We start from the raw sequence: 25,116 nt of genomic DNA, 5'->3' as shown, positions 1-25,116 counted from the left end.
GAGCTGGGGGTGGGGGTCATGGCATGACCCTGTCTGTGGTGCTTCTCTCTCTCGCTCTCTCTCTCTCTCTCTCTCTCTCACTCTCATACATGCACACGTGACCTCTATTATGAGTAAAATAAATAAACTTTTAAAGAAGTAAGTTTTTGAGAAAGAGTTCTGTGACAGTGAAATTAAGATTTATGTGTTGTTGACATAAGTGGAGAGGCAGTCTGGGAAAGAAGAAAGAGGGACCAGTGATATATCTATGGAATTCAGTGAATCCTTTTTCTTTGCCCACTGCACAATGTTTTGGTGAGGGTTTTTGTAAAATGTCTTAATAAAATCTTACTACCACAGGTTGATAGTATTTTTTTGAACAAATTGACTAACGTTCTTCTTAAAAGGGAAATAAGTTTAGTTTAATGTTATATTTATAGCAAAGGGGTTAAAAGCTATTATACAATTTATTTATTAACTTTAGATTTTTACCAAAGAGTACATGCACTTGCCAGAGAGAGGGAAAGTGATAACTCACCCCCCAGAATGGAGGGCCACACTGCAATCCCTTCTCCTTCATTGTCCTCTTGGGATTCGGGGCATACATTCACATACATGCTCCTGGCATGATTTTCAAGTCGCCAGATCTGGGACTTGAACTATAGTCAGCCACATGGAATCCAGTGCCTTAACCACCATGACACCTGCTGGCCCATTATTATATAATATTTAATAAGGAACCACACTTTTGAAAGTTAAGAAATTAAACATATGATTTTAAATAAGTTTTACTATATTTTCATTCAGATTACGTAAAAGCATTTGCAGTAAAATACACTAATGTCATGGAGTACAGACAAAATTCAGAGGCCCCCAGTCTCAGTCAACCTACTGATGACCCATTAACTGGATTTTACCATTAATCTCACTTTAACGTCAAGAAAACTAAACATATACATACACACACAAATACACATATACATGCATACACATATACACATAAAGTAAAACTCAGGGACTTTATTTTTTTGTTCCTCTATTTAACTAGTTATTTGTTTGAAAATACTGATTGTAACCTACAAGCAGTGAGCTCTGCATACTGTCATTGTCCTACAGAGATACATCAGAATTATCAGTGTCCAGGTAACGCATGGCCAGCACTCATTCAACTGAATTTCACTGAAGTCTTTGCCTGTCTTAGCAAAAATATTACTTAACCTGCTTCTTATGTGAAAAATGTATTAATAATTTAATATCAATTTTTTTAGTAAGGGTTGGTCTTTTTACATTCCAGAAAAGCTTCTTGTGAACCTGAAAACAAATGAAAGTTGCAAAAAACAATACACTTGGAATATTTATTATGTGCTTTAAAGTTATCAGGCAATGGATTTGGCATGAACTTTCTCATTTCTCACAATGACTTTATGGGATAGGCATTATTTTACCATCTCTTAAATGTGTTAGAAATTAAGTTCAGAAATTTAGATAAATTCAGTAATATCATCTATATTGTATACGTGGCATGGCTGGACAATCGAACTCTAAATCTCAAACTCTGAACCACTTTACTACGCTGATCCAGCATGTATGTGTTTGTTAAGGAAAGCATTAAAATATTTGCATTGCTTTCCACTCAGAAAAATAGCACTCTTTGTTATTTTTTTTTAAATAAATACATAGGGCAGGAAAAATTAAGTAATAGAGGCAACAAGAGATAAATAAACCTTGATTTTTTAAGAGAATTCAATTAGACATATTAATTTAAAAATAGAAAGATTAGTTCATTTATTTTTTTAAAAAATAATTGCTTTCCTTTTTTGTGAAATTGAGCCATTGGATAGGCTTCAGTCTTTTTGACTCCCATCAATCTTAAAGAAGGTTCACTTGGGTGATGGTAAGACGTGTTCAAGTGGCTGCCACAGTAAATCAGCTTCGCATTGTGTGCTATATATTTCAAGGTAATGGATTAGAGGCTGAGAAAGCTTGCTGATCACTGGATTTCTCCCTGATAGGCTAGGGTCAGTCCAAAGTCACCTGAATATCTTTGAACATTAATCAGTTCAACTTTCTTAGTTTTAGAGAAGAAAAGAATGTCACCGATCATAAATAACCACTATCTTATATAGTGACTATTCAGATTTATCAATAGGAACTAGCAAGTAAAATAAAATTAATATCTGAATAAACAACTGCAGTACATTATTGTTATTGACCAGTTTAGTCCACACTTTTTATCCTAGAAAAATTCTAAGGGCAGACATAGGTTGGCAAAATGTTACATTAAAAAATGTTAAATCTCTCTTTCTTTTTTAAATAATTATTTATTTAATTTTCATTCATTTATTTTTTTAATTTGACCAGAGAGACACAGAGAAAGAGTGAGAGAAGGAAAGTGAGAAAGCAAGCCAACAGGTCCAGGACTTGAACCATAGTCAGTCATGTGGGAGTGTCCAGCGCCTTAACCACCACACCACCTGCTGGTCCCCAAATTTCTCTTTTTTCAATCTCCATTTATTTTTTAAAATCCATGATAGAACACATGTGTGCACATGCATTAGTATGTATGAGAGAGGCAAGCTCACTGCATAGGATCTGGTCATGCCTTGATCCCTTTCTTTTAGTTCACCAGCCTTTTGGATCTTGGGCACTCACCCATGTGCCCAACATGTTTTCAGGCCTACCAACCAGGGCATTTGAATGAGAGTTGCCATGTGGAATCCAGCTTCTCTTGAGCAGAATTTTACTGCTGTACCATGAAGCCAGCCTTCTATTCATTTCTTCAATTAAAAAAAAAAATTGAGAAATTATTTACATACAGTGAAATGAATGAGTTGGGGGGCCAGCAGGTGGTGTGGTGGTTAAGAGTGCTAGACTCCCAGTTGGTCCCAACCATGGTTTGAGCCCCAGACTTGGTGGCTTGCTTTTTCACTTTCTCACTTTCTCTCTCTCTCACTCTTGCTCTCTTGCTCTGTCCCTTTATGGTCAAATTTACAAAATAAATAAAGTTAAATAAAATAATGCTTAAAATAATAAATGAAGTAGAAGAGGAATATTCAATCAATTTATCAAAGATACATACGTATACTCATGTTAACCATTATGGAAAATATATGAAATATTTCCATTGCCTCACAAAATTTCCTAAGGTTCATTTGCACTCTGTACTCAAACTGTCTTCACCCACCTCCACTTCTCCACCACCACCACTACCAACCCTGGTTCCAGGAAACCACTGTTGATTTTTATCTATACTGGAACTTAGCATAGAGTGAATCTTTTTTTTATTATTATTATTTTGCCTCTTCTTTTTTTTCTCCACAGCATAATGTTTTGGAGTTAGTCCAAGTTTCAAATCACCATAGTTTGTTCCTTTTTATTGCTGAATTGTTTTCCCTTCTATAAATCTTCTACAATTTGTATAATCTTTCTTCTCTCAATGAACATCTGGACCATTTTAAGTTTTGATCCACCATGAATTATGCTACTGAGATCATTTTCGTAAAAACATTTTTGTGTACATACATTCATATTATTTTGGTTTAATATCCAGAGGTGAAATTACTAGGTCATATTGTTAGTGTATGTGTAGTTTAACAAGGAATTGGTAAATAATATTCTAAATGGTTCTGCCAATGTATATTCCCACTAGTGAAGCATGAGAGTTTGGGTTGCTCCACACCCTACCATTTTTTTTTTATGTTGATGGACTTAAATTTTGGCCATTCTATTGGAGATGCGATGGTATCTAGTTATGCTTTCACTTATCTAGTCTCATATACCCTGAAGACTCATTATGTTGACCATGTTTTTATAGGCTTACTGGTTCCTCACTTTCTATTGTGACACATCCTTGCAAATATTTTGCCCATTTTCAGTAGACTATCTTTCCATTATTATGTTACAACAGATTTATATTTAGTACAAATAAGTTCTTTATAAAATACATACATATATATGTATATATCTATCTATCTATCTATAGGTATACATATTTCCTAACCCATGATTTTGCCAATCTGTCATTGATTTTTGTGTTCTGAAAATCATTTGCTGACCCCAACATCACAAACATATTTACCTTGGTTTAGTTCTATAAGACTTATATTTTTACTTCTATTTTTAGGGTCATGATTAATCTAAAATTTTTTGTATACAATAGGAAGTAGGAATCAAAGAGTTTTTATTTTTAAATATAGATGTTCTACTTACCAGTATCATTTGTTTAAAAGTTATTCCCAATTAAGCTGGTTCGATGTCTTAGCACTATTTCTATACTCCTTTCTGTTCTGACAATTAATTTGTCTGTTCTATGCCAACGTCCACTGTAACTTGATATATTTTCATGTGTATAGGTCCTCTTTAACTTCTATCAGCAATATTTTATAAACTTTAGTAAACAAATCCCACAGATAGTTTCAGCTTATTCTTAAATCTTTCACTTGTTTATTTCTATTTTTTTTTTCCATTTCAATTTACGAATGTTTGCTGCCAAAATAGATATATGTCTTTATCACTTTATAATGACCAGGGAGTCAGAAAACTTTCTAAACTCACATTTCAGGTCATGTAGCTTTTTTTTTTTTCCCAAAAGTTCCATGTGGTCACCAGAGAGAAAGAGAAAGACAGAGAGAAGGAAGCACTCCCACTCCCCTCGAAGGAGCTAGGTCATCGGTCGCGCTCAGCATGTCTCATCTCTCAAGCTGCTGGGGCTTGAAATTCAACAGTGATCTGCCATCCAGTATCTGACCCCTTTAACCATTAGGCTATACTGTGGCCTTCTGTGCGTTTTTTTTGTATATATCTATCTATCTATCTATAGGTATACATATTTCCTAACCCATGATTTTGCCAATCTGTCATTGATTTTTGTGTTCTGAAAATCATTTGCTGACCCCAACATCACAAACATATTTACCTTGGTTTAGTTCTATAAGACTTATATTTTTACTTCTATTTTTAGGGTCATGATTAATCTAAAATTTTTTGTATACAATAGGAAGTAGGAATCAAAGAGTTTTTATTTTTAAATATAGATGTTCTACTTACCAGTATCATTTGTTTAAAAGTTATTCCCAATTAAGCTGGTTCGATGTCTTAGCACTATTTCTATACTCCTTTCTGTTCTGACAATTAATTTGTCTGTTCTATGCCAACGTCCACTGTAACTTGATATATTTTCATGTGTATAGGTCCTCTTTAACTTCTATCAGCAATATTTTATAAACTTTAGTAAACAAATCCCACAGATAGTTTCAGCTTATTCTTAAATCTTTCACTTGTTTATTTCTATTTTTTTTTTCCATTTCAATTTACGAATGTTTGCTGCCAAAATAGATATATGTCTTTATCACTTTATAATGACCAGGGAGTCAGAAAACTTTCTAAACTCACATTTCAGGTCATGTAGCTTTTTTTTTTTTCCCAAAAGTTCCATGTGGTCACCAGAGAGAAAGAGAAAGACAGAGAGAAGGAAGCACTCCCACTCCCCTCGAAGGAGCTAGGTCATCGGTCGCGCTCAGCATGTCTCATCTCTCAAGCTGCTGGGGCTTGAAATTCAACAGTGATCTGCCATCCAGTATCTGACCCCTTTAACCATTAGGCTATACTGTGGCCTTCTGTGCGTTTTTTTTTCTCTTCAATTTCTTTTGTATAGTCAGTCACATATTTAGCTTGCTTGCTGTGAGTAAATAAAGACCATTCTTTCAGTTTCTTTTATGGTCTTTAACTTACCATAGCACATTATTTAGGACCTTCAGTAAAATGCTGAAAGAAATAATATAAATGAACACTCTCATTTTGCTCCTGATTTAAGAAAAAGATATTTATTTATTTATTTATTTATTTTTTGAGTTTTTCAATGAATATTTAATAACAAGGTAAATAACATGTTTATCTAACATGTAATTTTATGCAGCTAAAGCAAACATCCTGTTGGCTGGGTAAAAAGGAGTTGGTTTGTGTGTATACTTCAGTGCAATTTAAAAAAATACTGTAATTATTGATTTCAGAACTCCAGAATTTGAACAGATGTTCTCTCCTTTTATCACATGGGAAAGTAAAATTCCTTTGAACATCATTTGAAGCCTGGACGATTTCCCCTAACTATATTTTTCCAGATCACTCTGTAGAGTCTTCAAAATTCAGAAGATACAGGAAAGCTTTAATTCATTCAGCCTTTTAGAGAAGACATTCCAGCTCGCATGATCTCATCAACAAGGAGAATGGTGGTGAAGAAGCTGTTTCTTTACACAATAATTATCCCATATGCCTACTTCTGCTGCTACCATCGGCTCGCCTGTGTTCAGGTCTACACCCACAAGTTGACCTGATTCTGAATGTTCTGCTTGAATTTTAACTAATGTTTCCTGAAGGTCAAAACCAGAATTCTGAGCAAGAACCTTGGGAATTATCAGTAATGCATCTGCAAATGCTTGGACTCCAAGCTGGGCCCTTCCCTTTATACTTGGCTTGTATTTAATCAGGGCTTCTGCCATGGCCACTTCTACTGCTCCAGCACCCGGAACCACACAGCCGTCATCAATAGCATTTTTGACAGCCCTTAAGCCGTCTCTTATTGCATCTTTGATTTGAGTGAGTGTGTGCTTGTTTGGTCCTTTGACCAATAATGTAACAGAACGAGGATTGTTACATTTCTCAATAAAGGTGAACTTCTCTTCTCCCAATGTGTACTCATACACAAGTCCTGCATGTCCCAAGCAATCAGGATTTAGGTTTTCTGGATCTGAAGTCAGTCAGGAACACAGGTACTCACATACCTGGCATACCCAAGCTGCATGGGAAGAGAGCCCTAACACTGCATGCATATGGCTTACAGCAATGTAGTGTGTTACACTATTAATTCTACCAATTTCTAAACCAACTTTATTATTTTTATAAGCATTTTACTACCTACCTTGTATCAGTTTCAGATTTATGTTTCATCTCCATGATCTCAACCATGAAGAGGTCAATAGGTTCATCTTGTTTTTTAATGGCCAAAATGGAGTCCACTACAGCCTACAGTAGGAGTAAAACCATTAAACTTGATCACAGAAACTGAAACAATGAACTGTTACTTGTTCATGGGAGTAGATAATAACTTTGCTTTAAAAGATCTGGATTAATCTTTTTATATAAGTTAAAAACACATATGTAAAGAATTGAAATCATCTGTTTCTGAAATTTTAATTACCTCGAAAATCATTACTATCTCTTCTATTTACTTATACCAGGAATTTTTCTAATATTGAAGTCTCCATTTTATATTCCTTTTAATGAACATTCCAATTACAGATTTTAATACCTGGTCAAGGTATACTATTAATGTTCTTATTTTACTTTTTAAAGTCACAGATTAGGCATCATTGCCACAAAAATAAGTGTACTTTTCTTATCCGATTTGATATTGTGAAGACTTCAGATAGCACCGGTAAGTGGAAGTAGTAAGAATACTGATGTGTTGACTATCAGGAATTTTTCCACGTAGGTGTATTATACCAGACACATACTAAACTTTAACACATACCTCTGTTAAGACATCTGCAAAGTTCAGCTGAACTTTAGTACGAAGAGATGTTCTGGCCACATCTATAAGTGTTTCCCTGTCCATCTCTCTGCTTACTTTGACTTGTTCCAGAAACTGAAGGGCCTTTTCCTTTGCAGCTTCAAATCCTTCAGTGATTATTCTGGGATGAAGACCTTCAGAAATGTAGAGATCCGCCTGTTTCAGCAGCTCTCCAATGATAAGGACATTGGAAGTAGTACCATCACCAGTTATGTCATCCTGGGCTGTTGCTACTTTTGCTATTAAGGAGGCTGTTGGGTGTTGAATTTGCATTTCGTGAAGCAGCACATTGCCGTCTTTGGTTAGTTTGATGTCACCAGCGCCAGAAACGAGCATCTTCATGGTGCCCTTAGGCCCCAAGTTGGTCCTCAGCACGTCCTGCAGCCCCCGCGCCGCGCTGATGTTGACGGCCAGCGCCGCCTGGGCTCGGGCCACCTCGGCCTTGGGGTTCAGGGTCTTCACGGCCGCCATAGTTGCCCCAGGAGAGGAAGAGGAGGAGACCCAACGTGCACAGTAACCAGAGCCGGCTCGGCGTGGCCGGAGAAAAAGATATTTATTTAGGTATTCTTTTGGGACCTTTATGCATAATGTTAGCTCTAGAAGTTTCTTTACATGACTTTTATCATGATAAATTCTCTTCTACTTATTTATTGACAGCTTTTTTTTTTACCATGAATAAATTTGGAAGTATGTTTAACCATTTTTTGGCATCAGTCTACTTTTTTTTTTCTAATTGCCAGGGGAGTGTATCCTGTGAGAGACCCAGAGTCAGAGAGAGAGAGAGAGGTAGAAAGCACACCCCTACAATTGAGTATGGTCACACAACGATCCCTTCCCTTCCATCTCTCCATCCTATTGGGATTTTGAGAATGCACACACACACACACACACACACACACACACACACAGGCCCAGTGTGTTTCTCAAATCACTGAGCCAGAGCTTGAACCAATGGGATGCAGCTCCCTTAACCACTGGACTATAAGACTGATCCAAGGTAATGTCTTTATTTCTACTTTTAGTCTATTAATATGGCATATTACGGTCATTTTTTTTCCCTTTTAATCTAACCTTGAATTCCTGGTTAAATCCAAATATTTTTCTATAATAGTAGTAATTACTTACTCAGAGCTTAAAAACAGAAATCAACTATTTCAAAAGTATTTGACTACAAGTTCTGGGGAACTGATGGGTCGTTTCAACAATTCCTCTGTTACAATCCAGTAATCCCACTAGTGGATCCATATCCAAAGGGAAAATAAATCAGATGTCAAAGAGATAGCTGAACTCTCACATTTATTGCAGCACTATTAGTGTGGAATCAAAGTCCCCCACAACTAATAAAAGGATGAAGAAAATGTGGTACATATGAACAACTGAGTATTATTCAGCTATAAAAAGGATGAAATCCTATCTTTTGCATCAGCATGTAAGAACCTGGAGAAAATTATTCTAAGTGTAATGAACCAGGCACTGAATGACAGAGCTTGTATGTGCTTACTCATTACTGCAAGCTAACAGATTTAACTGCATTAAAGCGGAGAACGTTATAACACTCTATACCTCTGGGAGGAGAGGAAGGCGAAGATAGGGAGAAAAGGGTTCCCAGATACGAAAATGCAAGTAGGTAAGTGGAATGAGTTCTAGAGTGCTATAACACAGAGTAACCAATTAGTAACAATTTAATTTATGTTTCAAACTAGCTAGAATAAAGAACAACAAATGTTCGCAGCACAAAGCAATGATAAATGTTTAAAATGATGGACATATTTATTACCCATATTTGACCATTACACATTGTATTCATGTAATGACAAACTAGTATACTCAATAAATATGAACAACTATTATATGTCTATAAAACCCCAAAACACAAATAAACGAGACAATGACCTCATTCTCTCACAGCTATGCTTGACCATATTTTATATTTCAATATGGCCAAAATCATCTTTTCACACTTGATTAAGTGGCCTAATTTTAAACTATGCCTACAATAATAAAAATTTCATAATTTCTTTCCTTACTGTCTCACCCTGCAGGGTTTTCTCAGTATCGGAGAACTATGGGCATTTCTTGTGGCACTGAAGTCCCACAGCATGTGCTCTTGTTTAGTACTTAGATATATTTGTGCCATATTTTGGTGGCTCTTGGATCCTCTCATTTTCTTCTTCATCCAACATCCCACTCCCATCTTATGGTAACAGAATTTGTTCTTTCTTTTCAGTCCAGCCCTTCTACAATCCTTTGCATAACAAGAACGGACATGAGTGTCTAATCGTTGAGAGTTTTCAGTGTCTGTACGTGGAAATTGATCTCGTGACAGGTGACATGTGACCCATGTAGTGCTAAGCACTAGTTTCTCTCTGCTGAAGTGAGGAATGTTAAACCTGGAGCTTATGGGGTCTAGCAACAACCACCATCATTACGCAGAGAGTGCTGGGAGCAGAGCTCTCGGTGGGAAAGACAAAGCATTTGAGTGACATCACTGAGTTTGCCATTCCATATGTGTCTAAAGCCAGATGTGTCTCTCTGATCTAAGTAGGGAAATTTTCCCCCTTTCAATATATGGACCTAATAATTTTGTTTTGGGCTTTTATCATTTACACATGTACAGTCCAGAGTTATAAATTTGAGACCTTTTCCTTTTGTTATTTGTTTAAATATGGAAATAACATCTAACACAGAACCTGCATACTGGAATTAATTATAAACATTATATAGATTTAAACACGTTAAAATATATTTAAAATGTTTTAAAATGTTTCTGAATAGTTAAGTTAGAAGAAAATCGTGAGTACAAAATATTATTTAACACTGTCTTTTACTAATATGCTGATAATCAATTATTAGTCAGCAATGCACATTAAAATTTCCTTTATCCTTTAGAGATTCCTAAGAGGAACTGTAGATATTATTTTTAAATATATGACTACTTCTGTGTTCTAGAAATTCTCTTCTTCAAAGTCAGATGCTGCCTCTAGCTAATTGACACTGCTGTCTTGGAATGAACAGCATTTGGCTCATTTTCATGTACTTCTTTTTATTATGCTTTCTAAATGACAGTGTCTATATTTGAGGAGTTAGCTATATGTTCGCAGATTGCAGAAAGTGATTTGGAATGGGCCTAGAGGCTAAATTCTTTATTACTAAGTCAATATTATTACTACTCCTAATTTTATTAAATAATTTTTAATATTTCCATTAAGATATAGTCTATTTTATTTGCATGTGAAAACAGTACCCATCATTTGAGAGCATTCATTTCACTTGTAGCAAAATGTATTAACCCAATATTTCCCAAACTGTGTTAATGTAAAAATTAGGTAATGCTATTATAAGTTTCATAAATTGAGCCAGATGCAAAATTTTAGAAATACAAATCTCCTTTTCTCATTCTTATTGTAAATATAAACCCAAATTGGAGGTGAGCACAGGATAGACTACACATGTAAGGAATTAAAACTTCTAATTCTGTCTCTCTGGTGAACGCACACACCCTAGAGCAAAAATCTCTCTTAAAAAAAATAATAAAAAAAAGGAAAGAAACCCAAACACGTATTTACATTGGAAAGACATATAATAAACATGGACCAGGTGGGAAAAAAAAAAAAGACATTAGCAAAAGAATTTTTCTTTCCTACTTGGAGACCACAAGGACAACAACTCTCAGGGATTAGAAATGCTCTAAAGTTGGCCCCACTCAGGCATTCGCCCACTGTGAAGGTCTGCCTGGTATGAGCAATGTGATGGAAAGTGAGTTTGGCATCTTCCCTCTGTTCAATTGGTTTTCTTACTAAAAATCATGAACAGCACACTTAGTGTTTTTGCTATACAAAAGATTAGACGTTGCCTCCCATGTCTCCTTTCCAGTTCTCCATTGACATTATTCTCTCTTAATTGCTAACTGTATAGTGAAGCCTCCTGCTCTATTGATTCCATATACTTTGTGTCCTCTGGTCTTGAATTTCTTTTCATGGCTATTACATAAGCTGGCATGTATGGTTTAATAGTTCCTTCCCAATAAGCATAGTAGTTAAAATAATTGCATAAAGCAAAAATATAAATGGATATGTTTTAGTCCATGGACTTATCTTTTGCACATGTAAAAATGCTCACCTGTGAAATCCTTTCCATAATTTTGTTCACTCGCCCAAACTTGTAGCAAAATGTATTAACCCAATATTTCCCAAACTGTGTTAATGTAAAAATTAGGTAATGCTATTATAAGTTTCATAAATTGAGCCAGATGCAAAATTTTAGAAATACAAATCTCCTTTTCTCATTCTTATTGTAAATATAAACCCAAATTGGAGGTGAGCACAGGATAGACTACACATGTAAGGAATTAAAACTTCTAATTCTGTCTCTCTGGTGAACGCACACACCCTAGAGCAAAAATCTCTCTTAAAAAAAATAATAAAAAAAAGGAAAGAAACCCAAACACGTATTTACATTGGAAAGACATATAATAAACATGGACCAGGTGGGAAAAAAAAAAAAGACATTAGCAAAAGAATTTTTCTTTCCTACTTGGAGACCACAAGGACAACAACTCTCAGGGATTAGAAATGCTCTAAAGTTGGCCCCACTCAGGCATTCGCCCACTGTGAAGGTCTGCCTGGTATGAGCAATGTGATGGAAAGTGAGTTTGGCATCTTCCCTCTGTTCAATTGGTTTTCTTACTAAAAATCATGAACAGCACACTTAGTGTTTTTGCTATACAAAAGATTAGACGTTGCCTCCCATGTCTCCTTTCCAGTTCTCCATTGACATTATTCTCTCTTAATTGCTAACTGTATAGTGAAGCCTCCTGCTCTATTGATTCCATATACTTTGTGTCCTCTGGTCTTGAATTTCTTTTCATGGCTATTACATAAGCTGGCATGTATGGTTTAATAGTTCCTTCCCAATAAGCATAGTAGTTAAAATAATTGCATAAAGCAAAAATATAAATGGATATGTTTTAGTCCATGGACTTATCTTTTGCACATGTAAAAATGCTCACCTGTGAAATCCTTTCCATAATTTTGTTCACTCGCCCAATGAAGCAAAGGATTTTAAAACGAAGGAAGGAAAAGTGCCCTCTTTCTTAATGCCTAGTTAAATCCAATATATCAAGCATGTGATCATATTACCTATGCCTTATTAATTTAAAAGCTAGAAATATGAGAGGGCTTCAAAAAGTTCATGTGAAAATAAAATTAAAATATGAGTTTATTTTGGTGCAAAAATTTTGAAATCTATACGTAATTTTTTTATAATATGCATTTGTATGAAGTCTCAAAGGACCTCTCAGAAAACTGTGAAAGGGCCTTAAGTAAGAATAGTCCTTTTTTAACAAGATATTGTCTCTTTAAAATGCCTTTTTTTAACCCTAGTTCCATAAATTTTGAAAAGAAAAAAAAAATCCTAAACATATTGAATTAAAAGCAAACATTACTATCCATTTAAGTGATTTTCCATCTAATACCAAAAACATGTCTTGGGGGACCAGCAGTTACCATAATGGCTATGTCACTGGACTCCCATGTAGTTGATCATGGTTTAAGTCCCAGACCCGGTGGCTTAAACTGACTCTGGGCGTGTGTGCATGTGTGCGTGCCCAAGATCCCGAGAGGAGTGTGGAGGAGAAGGGATGGCAACATGGCCATCCCCCATGGGGGGTGATTTCTCACTTTCTGTCTCTCTGTCTCTCTCTGTCCTTCTGGTGAGCGCACATGCCCTATAGGAAAAACCTCTCAAAAAAAAAAAATTTCTTATACATCTTAGATTAAGTGATACTTGGAAATGGCAAACATTAATTATCTTTATATTTATTTCATGCTTAATTTTTGTGTTGCAAAATTAAATGTGAACTTCATGTTTGTAATACTATCCATTAAAATTAAAACTGCCCAGGGATAGAACTTTGTTTGATCCAACTGCATCCTCCAGTCTAGGAGAGGATCTAAAACACACTAACACTCAGCGAATTTTAAATAAGTGAATAATTGAGTGAATTAACAGGACTCAAAAAGAATCTTTGCTGTAATTTTTGGCATATTATTCTACAGCTGATGGCTAATTTTATTGCTTTTAAATTAGTTTATTTACTATAAATTCTATGTTAAATTTTCATCAGTTTGACTATATAACTCACATGTTTATTTTATTCTCCTCAAGTAGATCATTTCCTCCTCATTTACCATTATAAATGATGCTGTGATGGTTAGCTTTAACAGAGTCTTTGTGTATGCGCATGATCATTTCCAGTCAATTCAAAGAGAGGAAATGATTGAGCCACTTTCTCTATGATTTACATATGCAATCCAACACTTTTGTTTTCCCCAAAACATAACACATTATTATTTTAATCTCCTATTTCAAAGGAAATGAATAATTTTATCTCATATGTATCTATAATTATTTTACCTTTTTTGTTTGTTTGTTTGTTTTTGTTTCCTGGTGAGCGCCCACTCACCAGGCAGAGACAGAGAAACAGACACAGGGAAAGGAGAAAGCATTCCCTTTAGACAATAGTCATGCCACAATCCTTTCTCCTTTGTTTCCTCCTGTCAGGATTTTGGGCATGCATGCACATGCACCTGACATGTTTCTCAAGCTACAGAGTCCAGGACTCAAACTGCAGTATTGGCCATGTAGGATTCAGCTACCTTAACCATCAGTCCACAGAGTTGGTTCATATGCACAATTCTTTAACTTTTTATTTTGTTTGACTAATAAGATTACATGTATTTTTTTACAGTTGTTGGATGCTTTGTTAATGAATATTCTGTTCTTAATATATTTCCACCTTCATTGGTTCTTTTTTCTATTTTTTTCTACTGACTTTTTTTTTTTTTTGAGACGTTTTTGCTATAGGGAGCGTGCGCTCCCCAGAAGGACAGAGAGAGACAGAGAGAGAGAAAGTGAGAAATCACCCCCCAGGGGGGATGGCCACACCACAATCCCTTCTCCTCCATTCTCCTCTCAGGATCTTGGACGTGAATTTAAGCCACCAGGTCCAGGATGCGAACCATGGTCGGCTACATTGGGAGTCCAGCGACACAGCCATTAAGCTAACTGCTGGTCCCTCTACTGACTTTTGTAACTTAACTCTATATTAAAGAGTTTAACCCTTTATGTATCAAGTGTAATACCTATATTTTTTTCTTATGAGCCCTAGACTTTTAAATTTTATAATATTTTGAAATATGGTATTTAGAATACAGACAAATGAAACCATTTCCCCTATTCTATAGAGTGAGTATGTGTGTTTCTTCAAAATTCATATGTTGAAACTTAATGCCCAATGCAACATTAAAAACAGATGGGGCCCTTGGAGGTGACAGGCCATGAGGGCTCTGCCCTTATGAAGAGATAGATTAGTGCTCTTATAAAAGAGACCTGGTCAGCTCCCTAGCCCCTTCAGCTACATGAGGAAACAGCTGACAGGTACACACTTTGAAGCAAGAAATAGGCCTTTACTAGACACTGAATCAATTATCATTTTGATTTGGGACTTCCAACCACCAGAACACTGAACTATAAATTTCTACTATTCACAAATGACCCAATAGAAGGTGTTTTGTAACAGCAGTGGGAACAGACTAAGACTTCTCATATGTTCACTTACCATAGAAATGTTTTGTTATCTTTTTGACTTTTACATAGGATTTATTTTACATAGTATTTATATTGCAAAAATGGAAAAAAAAATATAATATTGTGTTGCCCATTCTAGAATGTATTATTTTTTCTTTTTTAGGTTTTTACCATAGGGGCAGAGAGAGACAGTGAAAGGGAAAATGAGAAATCACTCCTCATGAGGGAATGCCACGCCACAGTCCCTTCTCCTCCATTCTCCTCTGGGGATTTTGGGCATGCACATTCATGTGCGTGGCTCTATTTTCAAGCTGCCAAGTTTGGGGCCTGAACTGTGTCCTTCCATATGTGTGAATCCAGTGCCTTAACCATTATGCCATCTGCTGATCCTTCTAGAATGTATTTTTAAGTTTAACTGTTGTTTTTTTTTTTTTTTACAGCTTAATAAATACACAGTGACTCTTCCATTTTTAAAATGATTGTTTCCTAAATCAATGGTAAAGATTATCCTCACATATTTTCAGCTCCTTAAAATCCAGATAGCATGAGGCCAGCAGTGGTATACTGGTTAAGACACTGGATTACCACGTGGTTGGTTGCAGAAAAGCATGGCAGTCTAGCAACCTTAAGTCTTAAATCAACTGTTTTTTAGGCAGTTGAAATCCTGTCTAAATTAGAAATAGGCTAATAAAAGCTGATTATAGTCCTGTAAAAATTCAGTAAGATATACTAGGCATTGATTTGTTTGTTTGGTTTCCTTCATACTCAGTGTCCTTTTTCATTTTAAAGGGTCAACTTTTGTCTTTCAGCACTTAAAAGAAATCCTGCAATTTCATGCTGACCTACATAGTTTCCACTGAGAAATTCTGTCATTAGAATTTATTTTCACTGATAAGTAAGATGAGATTTTTTCTCTGGTTGTTTTAATTACTTTTTTCCTTTGTCTTCAGGTTTCAGAAGATTAATAGTATGATGTATCCTGGTATGAATTTCATTGGGTAATTTTGTTTGGGGTTTGCTTATTTCTTGAAACTTTAGTTTCATGCTTTTTGCTAAATTTAGTAAGTTTATAGCCATCATATCTGTTCTACATTTATTTATTTATTTTTTATTTATTTATTTATATTCAAGTTTACCAGAGGATGCATGTGCTTGTCAGAAAGAGACAGAAAAAAGGGGGAAGGGAGAAAGCCCTCCCCATAGAAAATGGTCATACTATAATCCTTTCTCCTCCATTTCTTTGTTTTTCTGGCATTTGGGACACTCATGCACATGCACCCAGTATATTTTCAAAAACTGGGATCCAGGACTTAAACTGAGTGATTGACTATGAGGGTTTAAACTCCTTAATCCCCAGCACACAAACTGGCCATTTTGTAGCACTTTTTCAGCCCTGCCCTCTTCCTCTTCTCTTTCTATAATTTCAGTGACACGAGAGTTAGATCTTTGATGATAGATTCACATCAATAGGTCCCTGGGCATCTTCTTTGTATTTCTTTGTTACATGTAGGTCTATTTTTTTTCTTTTTGAGATACAGCAATTTTTATTCTTGTATATTCTGTTTCGCATATATTTTTCCTCTTTTTCCATTCTGCCTTTTTTTTTTTTTTTGGACAGATTTTTGCTATAGGGCACATGTGCTCTCCAGAAAGAGAGAGACAGAGATAGAGAGACAGAATGTGAGAAATCATCCCACAGGAGGGATGGGCATGCCACAATCCCTTCTCCTCCATTCTCAAGATCTTGGGCATGCATGCACGCCCACCTGGCATGAGTTTAAGCCACCAGGTCTGGGACTTGAACTACAGTTGACTACATGGGAGTCCAGAGACATAACTGTTATGCCAACTTCTGGTTCCTCCATTCTGTTTTTAAGCCCTCCTACTGAACTTTTTTTTCAGTTACTGTATTTCCCCTCTGTAAAACTTCTTTTCGATATGTCTGTGTATCTTATGTTACTTTGCTAGTTTTCCACATCCTTGTTTTGAGCGTGTTTCAAGTTGTTAGCTGAAGCATTTTACCATGACCATTTCAAAATCTTGCTAGATAATATTACCATTGATGTTACTGTGGTATTCAGATATTTCAGCTGGTCTTCATCTATTTTGAGATTGTCCAGATTTTTTGATCTGATAAACAATTTTAAAAATTAAAACTGAAAATTAGATTTAACATTAAAATTAAGGTTTTGTATGTATACAAATGCATATAGTGCTGGACAAGAAGTACTATTCCCTGGTCCGGAGACCCAAAGCAGACTAATCTTTTGCTGCTCAACAGGACACAATGAGGCAAAAGAGCTGGTGAGAGAAGAAAGGATTTATTACAGGGTGGCTACACCAGGAAGAAATGTGAGAATATCTTCAACTGGTCAACCAATTTACACATTTTTTTCCAGGGGAAGGCAGATGCTATGGGAATAAGGGCTATCTATAGAAAAGCATAGGTCAGGTTAATTTTTAGTTGGGAGTACAATCAAGTAATTTATCAGTAAGACAGGAATTTCAGTTTGTCTCCATGGAGTTCTTAAGAGAGATCTCAAACAAAAAGTATGAGGTGGGGAGAAAAACAATGTTTTATTAACAATAATGGAGTGAATTTGGCCAAAGCAGTCCATATATATATATATATATATACACATGTGACTACTCAACATACTAGAGTCCCATTTGGACCTCTAAATTTCCCCATGCCATTTTATGGTCAGTATTTACCCTTACCTCCCTCACAGCCCTGGAAACAACAGAGCTGATTTTTATCTTTATAGATCTGCCTTGTTGAGATTGTCTTTATATAAATGTATGTGTGTGTGTGTGTATATATATATATATATATATACACACACACACACATATGTATATATGTAAAGAGAGAGAGAGGAAAAAAGCACTCCTCCAATGGGTGCAGTCTTACTGCAACTATTTCTCTGCTCTGTCAGGATTTGGGGCATGCAATGCACCTGCACCTGGTGTGTTTTTCAAGCTAGTGGAGCTGGTATTTAAATCACATAGTTGGCCATATGGGATCATGCTCCATTAATCACCACATCATAGGGCCCACTCAAGAATGTCTTATAAAAACGCAGTATATAGATGTAAATGCCAGATATAGTGTGTGTGAAAGAGGAGGGTCTGATGAAGGACGTTTGGGGGAGGGGCAGGGAGGCAAAGTATTAATGGCACAAAGAGGTGTGGCATTATCTGTTGGAGATATTTTGTAGTTTTATCAGCAGTACTAGGGAGAAATATTCACCAGCTGAAATACCCATTTTGTAAGACAAATAATAATGTGATTGAATGTATGGAAGAAAATGAAATAAAAAAAAGAAATTAAAAAAAAGAATGTCTTTTAAATGGAGTCATACAATGTGTAACCTTAGAATTAGGCTTCATTCCTTCAGAGTAACGTATTTAAGATTAATCTCTTTTTTATGTCTTGTAGTTAATTACTTTATACATTGGAATAGTACTCCATTATGTACATGGTTTGTTGATCTATTCTCTAGATGAAAGGCCTTTGGCTCTTTTCAGTTTGGGTTATTTATGAATAAAGCTGCTTTAAATGTTTGGGTAGAGATTCTTGTGGCAAGGCAAATTTTATCTTTTCTCTAGTAAAGAACTGGGAATGAGACTTCTTGGATATACTAAACATCCAAACTATTTGCCTAAGTGTTATGTCAGTTTGCATTTCTACCACCAGTGTAAGAGAGTCCCTTGTCTCCTTGCATTCTCACTAGCACTCTGTATTGTCTTCTGTTTTGTTTGTCTTTCTTTTAGCCATTCTATTACAATGGGTCTTAGAGATATTTTGCTGTGGCTTAAGTTTGTATTTTTCATATTACTTGATGATGTTGAGTAACTTTTTGTATGCTTATTTGCTGTTCATATGTCTTCCTAGGAGACATATCTGTTCTACTCTTTTACTAATATTTTGGAGTGCTGTCTGTTTTCATATTATTCAGTTTTGTGGAGTTTTTATACATTCTGGGTACAACATTTATATTGCAAATATTTTTTCAGTCCCTTGTTTTTTCCCCCTAATCTTAAGAATGTATTTTGAAAAACAAAAATTTTAATTTATATGGTCCAATTTATCAGTTGTGTGTTTTTTTTGTTGGGTATTTTTGATGTCACAACTAAATATTTATTGTCTAACTACAAGTTCATAAATATAACCCCTATGGATTTTTTTTTTTTAGTGTTTAATATTTTGAGGCTTTACATTACAATCTCACATACGTTTTGAGGACACGAACTCATAGAAGCAGAGTATAGAGTGATAATTGCAAAGAGCTGAAGGTGGGGAAAATGGGAAGGCAGTAATCAGTGTACCGTGTACCCTCTTAGTTATGCAAAAAAGTAAGTCCTGGAGATCGACTGCATAGAACAGCGCCCATGTATATAATACTGTACTGTATATTTCAAAGTTTCCTAAAGAGACAGAGCTTTGCATTGTGTTCTCATCACAAAAAAAGATGAGATAATGAATACAAGGAGCAGGAAAACTTTTCGATGGTGATGGATGTTTATGGCACAGATTGTGGTGGTAGTTTCATAAGTGTACACTTATTGCCAAACCCATGAAGGTGTGTACATTAAACTCATGGACACTTCTTATATGTCAATCATGACTCAATGTTTTTTGTTTTTTTGTTTGTTTGTTTGTTTTTTAGAAACACTTCCTTAATGAGGGAAAAGATAAAGAGAGATGAGGAATAAGAAATAAATATTAAACCATTAAAGATTTAAAAATATTAAGGGGCCAGAACATGACATAGTGGTTAAGGCACTGAACTCCTACATGGTTGATCACGGTTCAAGTTCCTGACCCAGTGGCTTATAATCATGCCACATGTATGTACATGCATGCCCAAAGTCATGAGAGAATGGAGAAGAAGGCATCGCAATGTGTCCATCCCTTGTGTGGAGTGATTTCTCACTTTCCCTCTCTCTGTTTCTGGAGTGCACATGCCCTATGGCAAAAACCTAAAAATAAATTAATGAGTAAAATAAAAATGAATGTTAAAATTGAAATTTAAATTTTTTCAAGATTTTTATTTTATGGTTTTAGGAATTAACATAAACAGTATATATATATATATACTGTTTATATATATATGTGTGTGTGTATGTGTGTGTATTTCAGAGCTTTTTTTTACTAATAAAAATATTTTATTGTTACTTATATCATTGCTGTTTTTTATTTTAGTTTTAGTTTTTAGTTGTTTATTAAAAGTTTATTTTTGTATGCTAACTTTCTATTCTGAAAACATCCTATAAGCACTTAGTTTCAGTAGCATCTTTCTATGAATTCTTTTGGGTTTTCTAGATATATATTGATAGATTTGTATATTTATATATACAATTTTATTTCCTTTATTTCTATGTTTTGAATTATCACACTGACTTAGACTCCATTACCATATTGAATATGATCCATGAAAACAGTTTTTTTGCATTTTTTTCTGATCCTAGGAGGACAGAATTCAGTTTTTTCTGTAAAATGCTATTTAATAATCTGTTGCTATGGTGAATTACCTTGAGTGATTTTTGTATTAAGAATCTTGTATTCCTTAAAAACCCCACTCTCAGTGAGTATTTCACATATTTTCAAATGTTTTGGGCATCATTTTCTTTTCATTTATTTGTTAAATGTTGTGAAAATATTTCTAAAGTCTTGATATTTGTCTCTTTTGCCTATTATGTTCTATCAATAATATATTTTATTTCACTATATTTTAAGAAAAATTAAATCGAAATGTGGAAGAGTAAATGTATCATAACCATGTTGAATCATGTGGAACTATGTGCTGGGTCACTAAAAACACATGACAAATACTGCTTAAGGGCTAAAAATTTGCTAAAAAGAAAAATATTTAAACTTCTCAATAAAAACATTTATCTGATAGCTCAGTGAAACTCCTTACAGTCAATTTTACCCTAATTCTGACCAAGGTAAGACTTATACTTCGAGAATATTGTATTTCAATGTGTTTAGAAACTAAAGTAATACTACTCTAGGGTTTTCTCTCATAATTCTCACTTTACCACACTCACCATTCCCAAACCCAGAGTAAAGAAAGAGGTATTGTTTTCATAATATCTGAAAGCAGTTTACCCTTGATCTTGGATTAGAGCAAGTCTAAGATAACCCTCACCATGACAAATGGATTTTAACCCTACCTGGATTTTTGGCTGGATGCTGCCAGCTCCCCAGCTTATGATAACTTTCTCTTCCAGTTTCCTCTTGGGATTTTGGGCATGCACTCACACACATGCCCTGCATGAGTTTTAAACTGCTGGGTCCAAAACTCAAACCGTGGTCTACTACATGGGTGTCCAGCAATGTAACCATTATGCCATCTGTTGGTCCCAATATTTTCAATGTCAATATATATATATATATATATATATATTATCTAATTTTATATGCATATTACTTTGCAAACAGGAACAATAAAATCTATGCATGATCAAACAAACAAACAAACAAACAGAAACTTATCCTAAGCTCCAGGGTAAACTCTAAGCTCTTCCCTGGCCTATATGTGCCACCCCCCGTAAACCAGGCACAGTTCTTGGTTAGCTCCCCAGCCAGTATTCTGTCCTGTAAGCTCTATGCACCAGCCATGGTACAATTTTCACACCAAAACAGCCATTTCCTCTTTTTTCTTCTTTATTTGCTTATTTATGTGTTTCATGAGAGAGAGAGAGAGAGCACTTGCAATAAAGTCTGCAAGCCACAACCCATCAGATCAGCCAGTCAGGATGAATGGCTGCCCATACCCAGCATGTACAAGGAGACCTCTGGATGCAAACCCATCGCCCACCCTTGCAAATCCAACATCACAGAACGCTGTGTTACTGCAACACTCCGCCGATGCCCTCAAATGCTTACCGTTTTCTTGGCTTGTTTTTTCCAGAACTAAACGTATTATTATTAAAATAAAAAACTTTCGGGAACCAGCAGTTAGCATAATGGCTATGTCGCTGGACTCCCACGTAATTGACCGTGGTTCGCGTCCTGGACCCAATGGCTTAAACTCACGCCGGGCACGTGTGCGTGCGTGCCCAAGATCCTGAGAGGAGAATGGTGGAGAAGGGATTGCGGCGTGACCATCCCCCCTGGGGGGTGATTTCTCGCTTTCTGTCTCTATATCTCTCTCTGTCTGGCGAGCGCACACACCCTATAGCGAAAAAACCTCTCAAAAAAAGAAAAAAAACTTTGTATAAAAAGAATTACAGATCAAAAGCTATATTTATATTTAATTCAAGTTACAATTAGTCATCAACCAATGAGTGGCAACAGCATTGGCTTACAAAGCAAATAAATTGGACACACAAACACTTAGAATCCAGCACTACCAAAGTGTTCAATGAATGCAAGGTGAGGGAGGAACATGGCAGAAGCTAGGTTGGCAGAGACGTCAGGCTAACAAACTAAGTTACCCATCTCCAAAAATATGTACTCTGTACTATTTCTTGGCCAATTCTTATTTTCTTTCCAAAACTGAGCAAAGGTGTCTCTTTATCTTATCAAATTTTTCATTTCCTTTTAACATGTATGCAATGACATACTGTGTACGTTCATTGTATTAAATACCTTATATACAGTGCCAAATACTCTGTATTACAATCATTGTCTACTCACTTCTCTCTGCCACTAGACTCTAAGTCCTTTAAGAATGAACAAATAAATGACCACATAGAATAAGCTGGTCTGATTCACTTCATTTTCCTCAGGATCTGTGGAATGAGTGGTTGACATATTGATTAATCTGGATCTACATTTTGCAGGTAAGAACTTCCTCAGAGATGAATATTCTATTAGTTCATTGATTTAATATATATTCACTCACTTTTGAGATAATTATGAATTTGAAAGAGGAAAATTGAAAATCATTTGGACAAGACACTTTTGTAATTATCTAAGGTCTGCCTGCTTCTCCATGTTGTTTTCCTAATGTAACAGGCCAAAATGTTCCTTCCAAGTATGTTTTCAATATAAACCCTTTAATAAGTGAAAAGTGACTCTCATAACTGCCAGGACTGAAGCATTACATTACTGTTTCAAATTCAACCTCATATAAAGCATTGTATGATTGGTGTGGTTAGATCATTTCAGAGTAAAGAAAGACCTGCACAGTCAAATCTAAGGAATAGAACAATTAGAATCTGATAAATCCAACAATTTCTTTACATGTATCTGGCTTGGAAAAAAATAGGGATTTTTTTTTTTTTTTTTTTTTTTTTTTTTGCTATGGGACACATTTGCTCACCAGAGACAGAGAAAGAGAAAGAAAATGAGAAATCACCCTCCAGGGGGGATGGCCATGCTGCAACCCCTTCTCCACTCTCCCCTTGGGATTTTTTTGGACACACACGTACACATGTCCAATATGATTTTCAAGTCGCCAGGTCTGAGACTCCAAAGTCAAATCTAAGGAATAGAACAATTAGAATCTGATAAATCCAACAATTTCTTTACATGTATCTGGCTTGGAAAAAAATAGGGATTTTTTTTTTTTTTTTTTTTTTTACTTTTATTTTCTCTCTGTTATTTCTCAGGCCTTATCTGTGGCAGACATAAATCTAAGGATCTCAAGTTCATTTCCTCTTTACATTTATAATGACTCATTAAGCACACTATCACTCTACATTTACCTGCATTATGCATTAATTTCCAAGAGTAGATCATTGTCTATCAGCATTATACTTTAATATGTCTGTATAAGAACAATTATATTGTATTACATATACTAAAACGAAGTAGATCATTATAAGCAAATATTAGCTATTTAAAAATATGTTCTTGCTACTATGTTTTTTGCTAGGTTAAAAACATAAAATTATTTCTAAGTTTCAAATGACTTGTTTGCCTTTTTAAAAAATGTATTTTGGAAAAAGAAATCTCCAGTCATAAGACATTGCACAAGAACATAAACAGTAAGTTAGCATGGGTAACCAAGTGAAATAATAAATTAGAATTGGCAGCCCTTATAAAGCATGTATAAAATCCTCGCCTCAGAAATCCAAAGGGAATTTTTGAAGAGAATTGGACTATTTTTTTAGTCTTCATTTTTCTGTACTGAAAGAACTAGCCAATTATTTAAAATGTCACTTTTTCTCTTTTTTTATTTAATGGGAAAAAATATATTCTATGAAATGTTTTGAATGAGGATGATGACAAGAATGAGGTGATAAAAAGTGAAATCATCCATTGTTTCTAGAATAAGATCTGTTTAATTTTATAGATCCAACTCAGAGGCGGGGAACTATTAAAACAGCAAGAACAATAATAATGATAATATGTTGGTAGCCATTTAGGACTTCATTTGGATAATGATAAATAAGAGTAAAATCCAGAGCACTCTAGCCACTTGGCCAGAGTTCCTTCATTGTAATTGCCTATAATGTATTCCATATTTGCAAAACCACGACTTGATATGTCTGTAGCGACTTTTCAGAAATAAATAACACATGTTCTGAATAGTCTAAAATTGGTGGTATCATCTTTCCCTGGCAGCCAGCTGAATTTTCTTCCTCTGCCAAATGTAACAATAAAATTAACTGAAAGTGTTGCTGGGTTTGCTTGTCTTATATAATATATTTGCTGGTCTAATGTAGAAAATGTCAATTTGCCTATGCAGGCATTCATACAAATTATAATTCATTTTTATTAATTTTTTAGTGAAAGAAAGCCCCTGAGTACATAGATAAATTAGGTAATTTATTTATTCACTATTCACCAGTTGGTGAGTAAAATATTTAGCAAAATATTATTATGGGTCATACGGAATCTCAATACTTTATAAAACTTTGTTGAGTAGAAACTAGAAAAAATTATATTTAAACATCTTAAGCAATGTATTTCATTATAAAAGATGAAATCTTAAGTTTATCATTGAAGAAACTACCCCTTAATGCTGGGAGAAATGCCAATGATATTTCTTTTAGTCATAGTAATATATAACCAATGCTATATC

At 35.1% G+C, this 25,116-nt stretch overlaps 1 protein-coding gene across 1 annotated transcript; it reads right to left on the bottom strand.

Annotated features, from left to right (window-relative positions):
* Positions 1-6,188: 6,188 nt before the first annotated feature.
* LOC102484499 (T-complex protein 1 subunit zeta) lies at positions 6,189-8,080 on the bottom strand. Its single transcript, XM_014590047.2, has 4 exons — positions 7,505-8,080; positions 6,893-6,996; positions 6,756-6,769; positions 6,189-6,721 (listed from the first exon to the last, which is right to left on the bottom strand). The coding sequence occupies exons 1-4, from the start codon at positions 8,012-8,014 to the stop codon at positions 6,189-6,191; spliced, it is 1,161 nt and encodes a 386-aa protein (XP_014445533.2). The 5' UTR covers positions 8,015-8,080.
* Positions 8,081-25,116: the final 17,036 nt, after the last annotated feature.

The sequence above is a fragment of the Tupaia chinensis genome, unplaced genomic scaffold (assembly GCF_000334495.1).
Source record: "Tupaia chinensis unplaced genomic scaffold, TupChi_1.0 Scaffold000399_1, whole genome shotgun sequence".
In the NCBI taxonomy this organism is placed as follows: domain Eukaryota; kingdom Metazoa; phylum Chordata; class Mammalia; order Scandentia; family Tupaiidae; genus Tupaia; species Tupaia belangeri.
This window is presented reverse-complemented; position numbering and strand designations above follow the sequence as displayed.

Excerpts from the sequence above, each read along its gene's own strand:
- LOC102484499 (XM_014590047.2), bottom strand. The coding sequence starts at position 8,014 with ATGGCGGCCGTGAAGACCCTGAACCCCAAGGCCGAGGTGGCCCGAGCC. Across the intron at positions 6,997-7,504 it reads TTGCAGATGTCTTAACAGAG|GCTGTAGTGGACTCCATTTT; the intron begins GTATGTGTTAAA and ends CTCCTACTGTAG.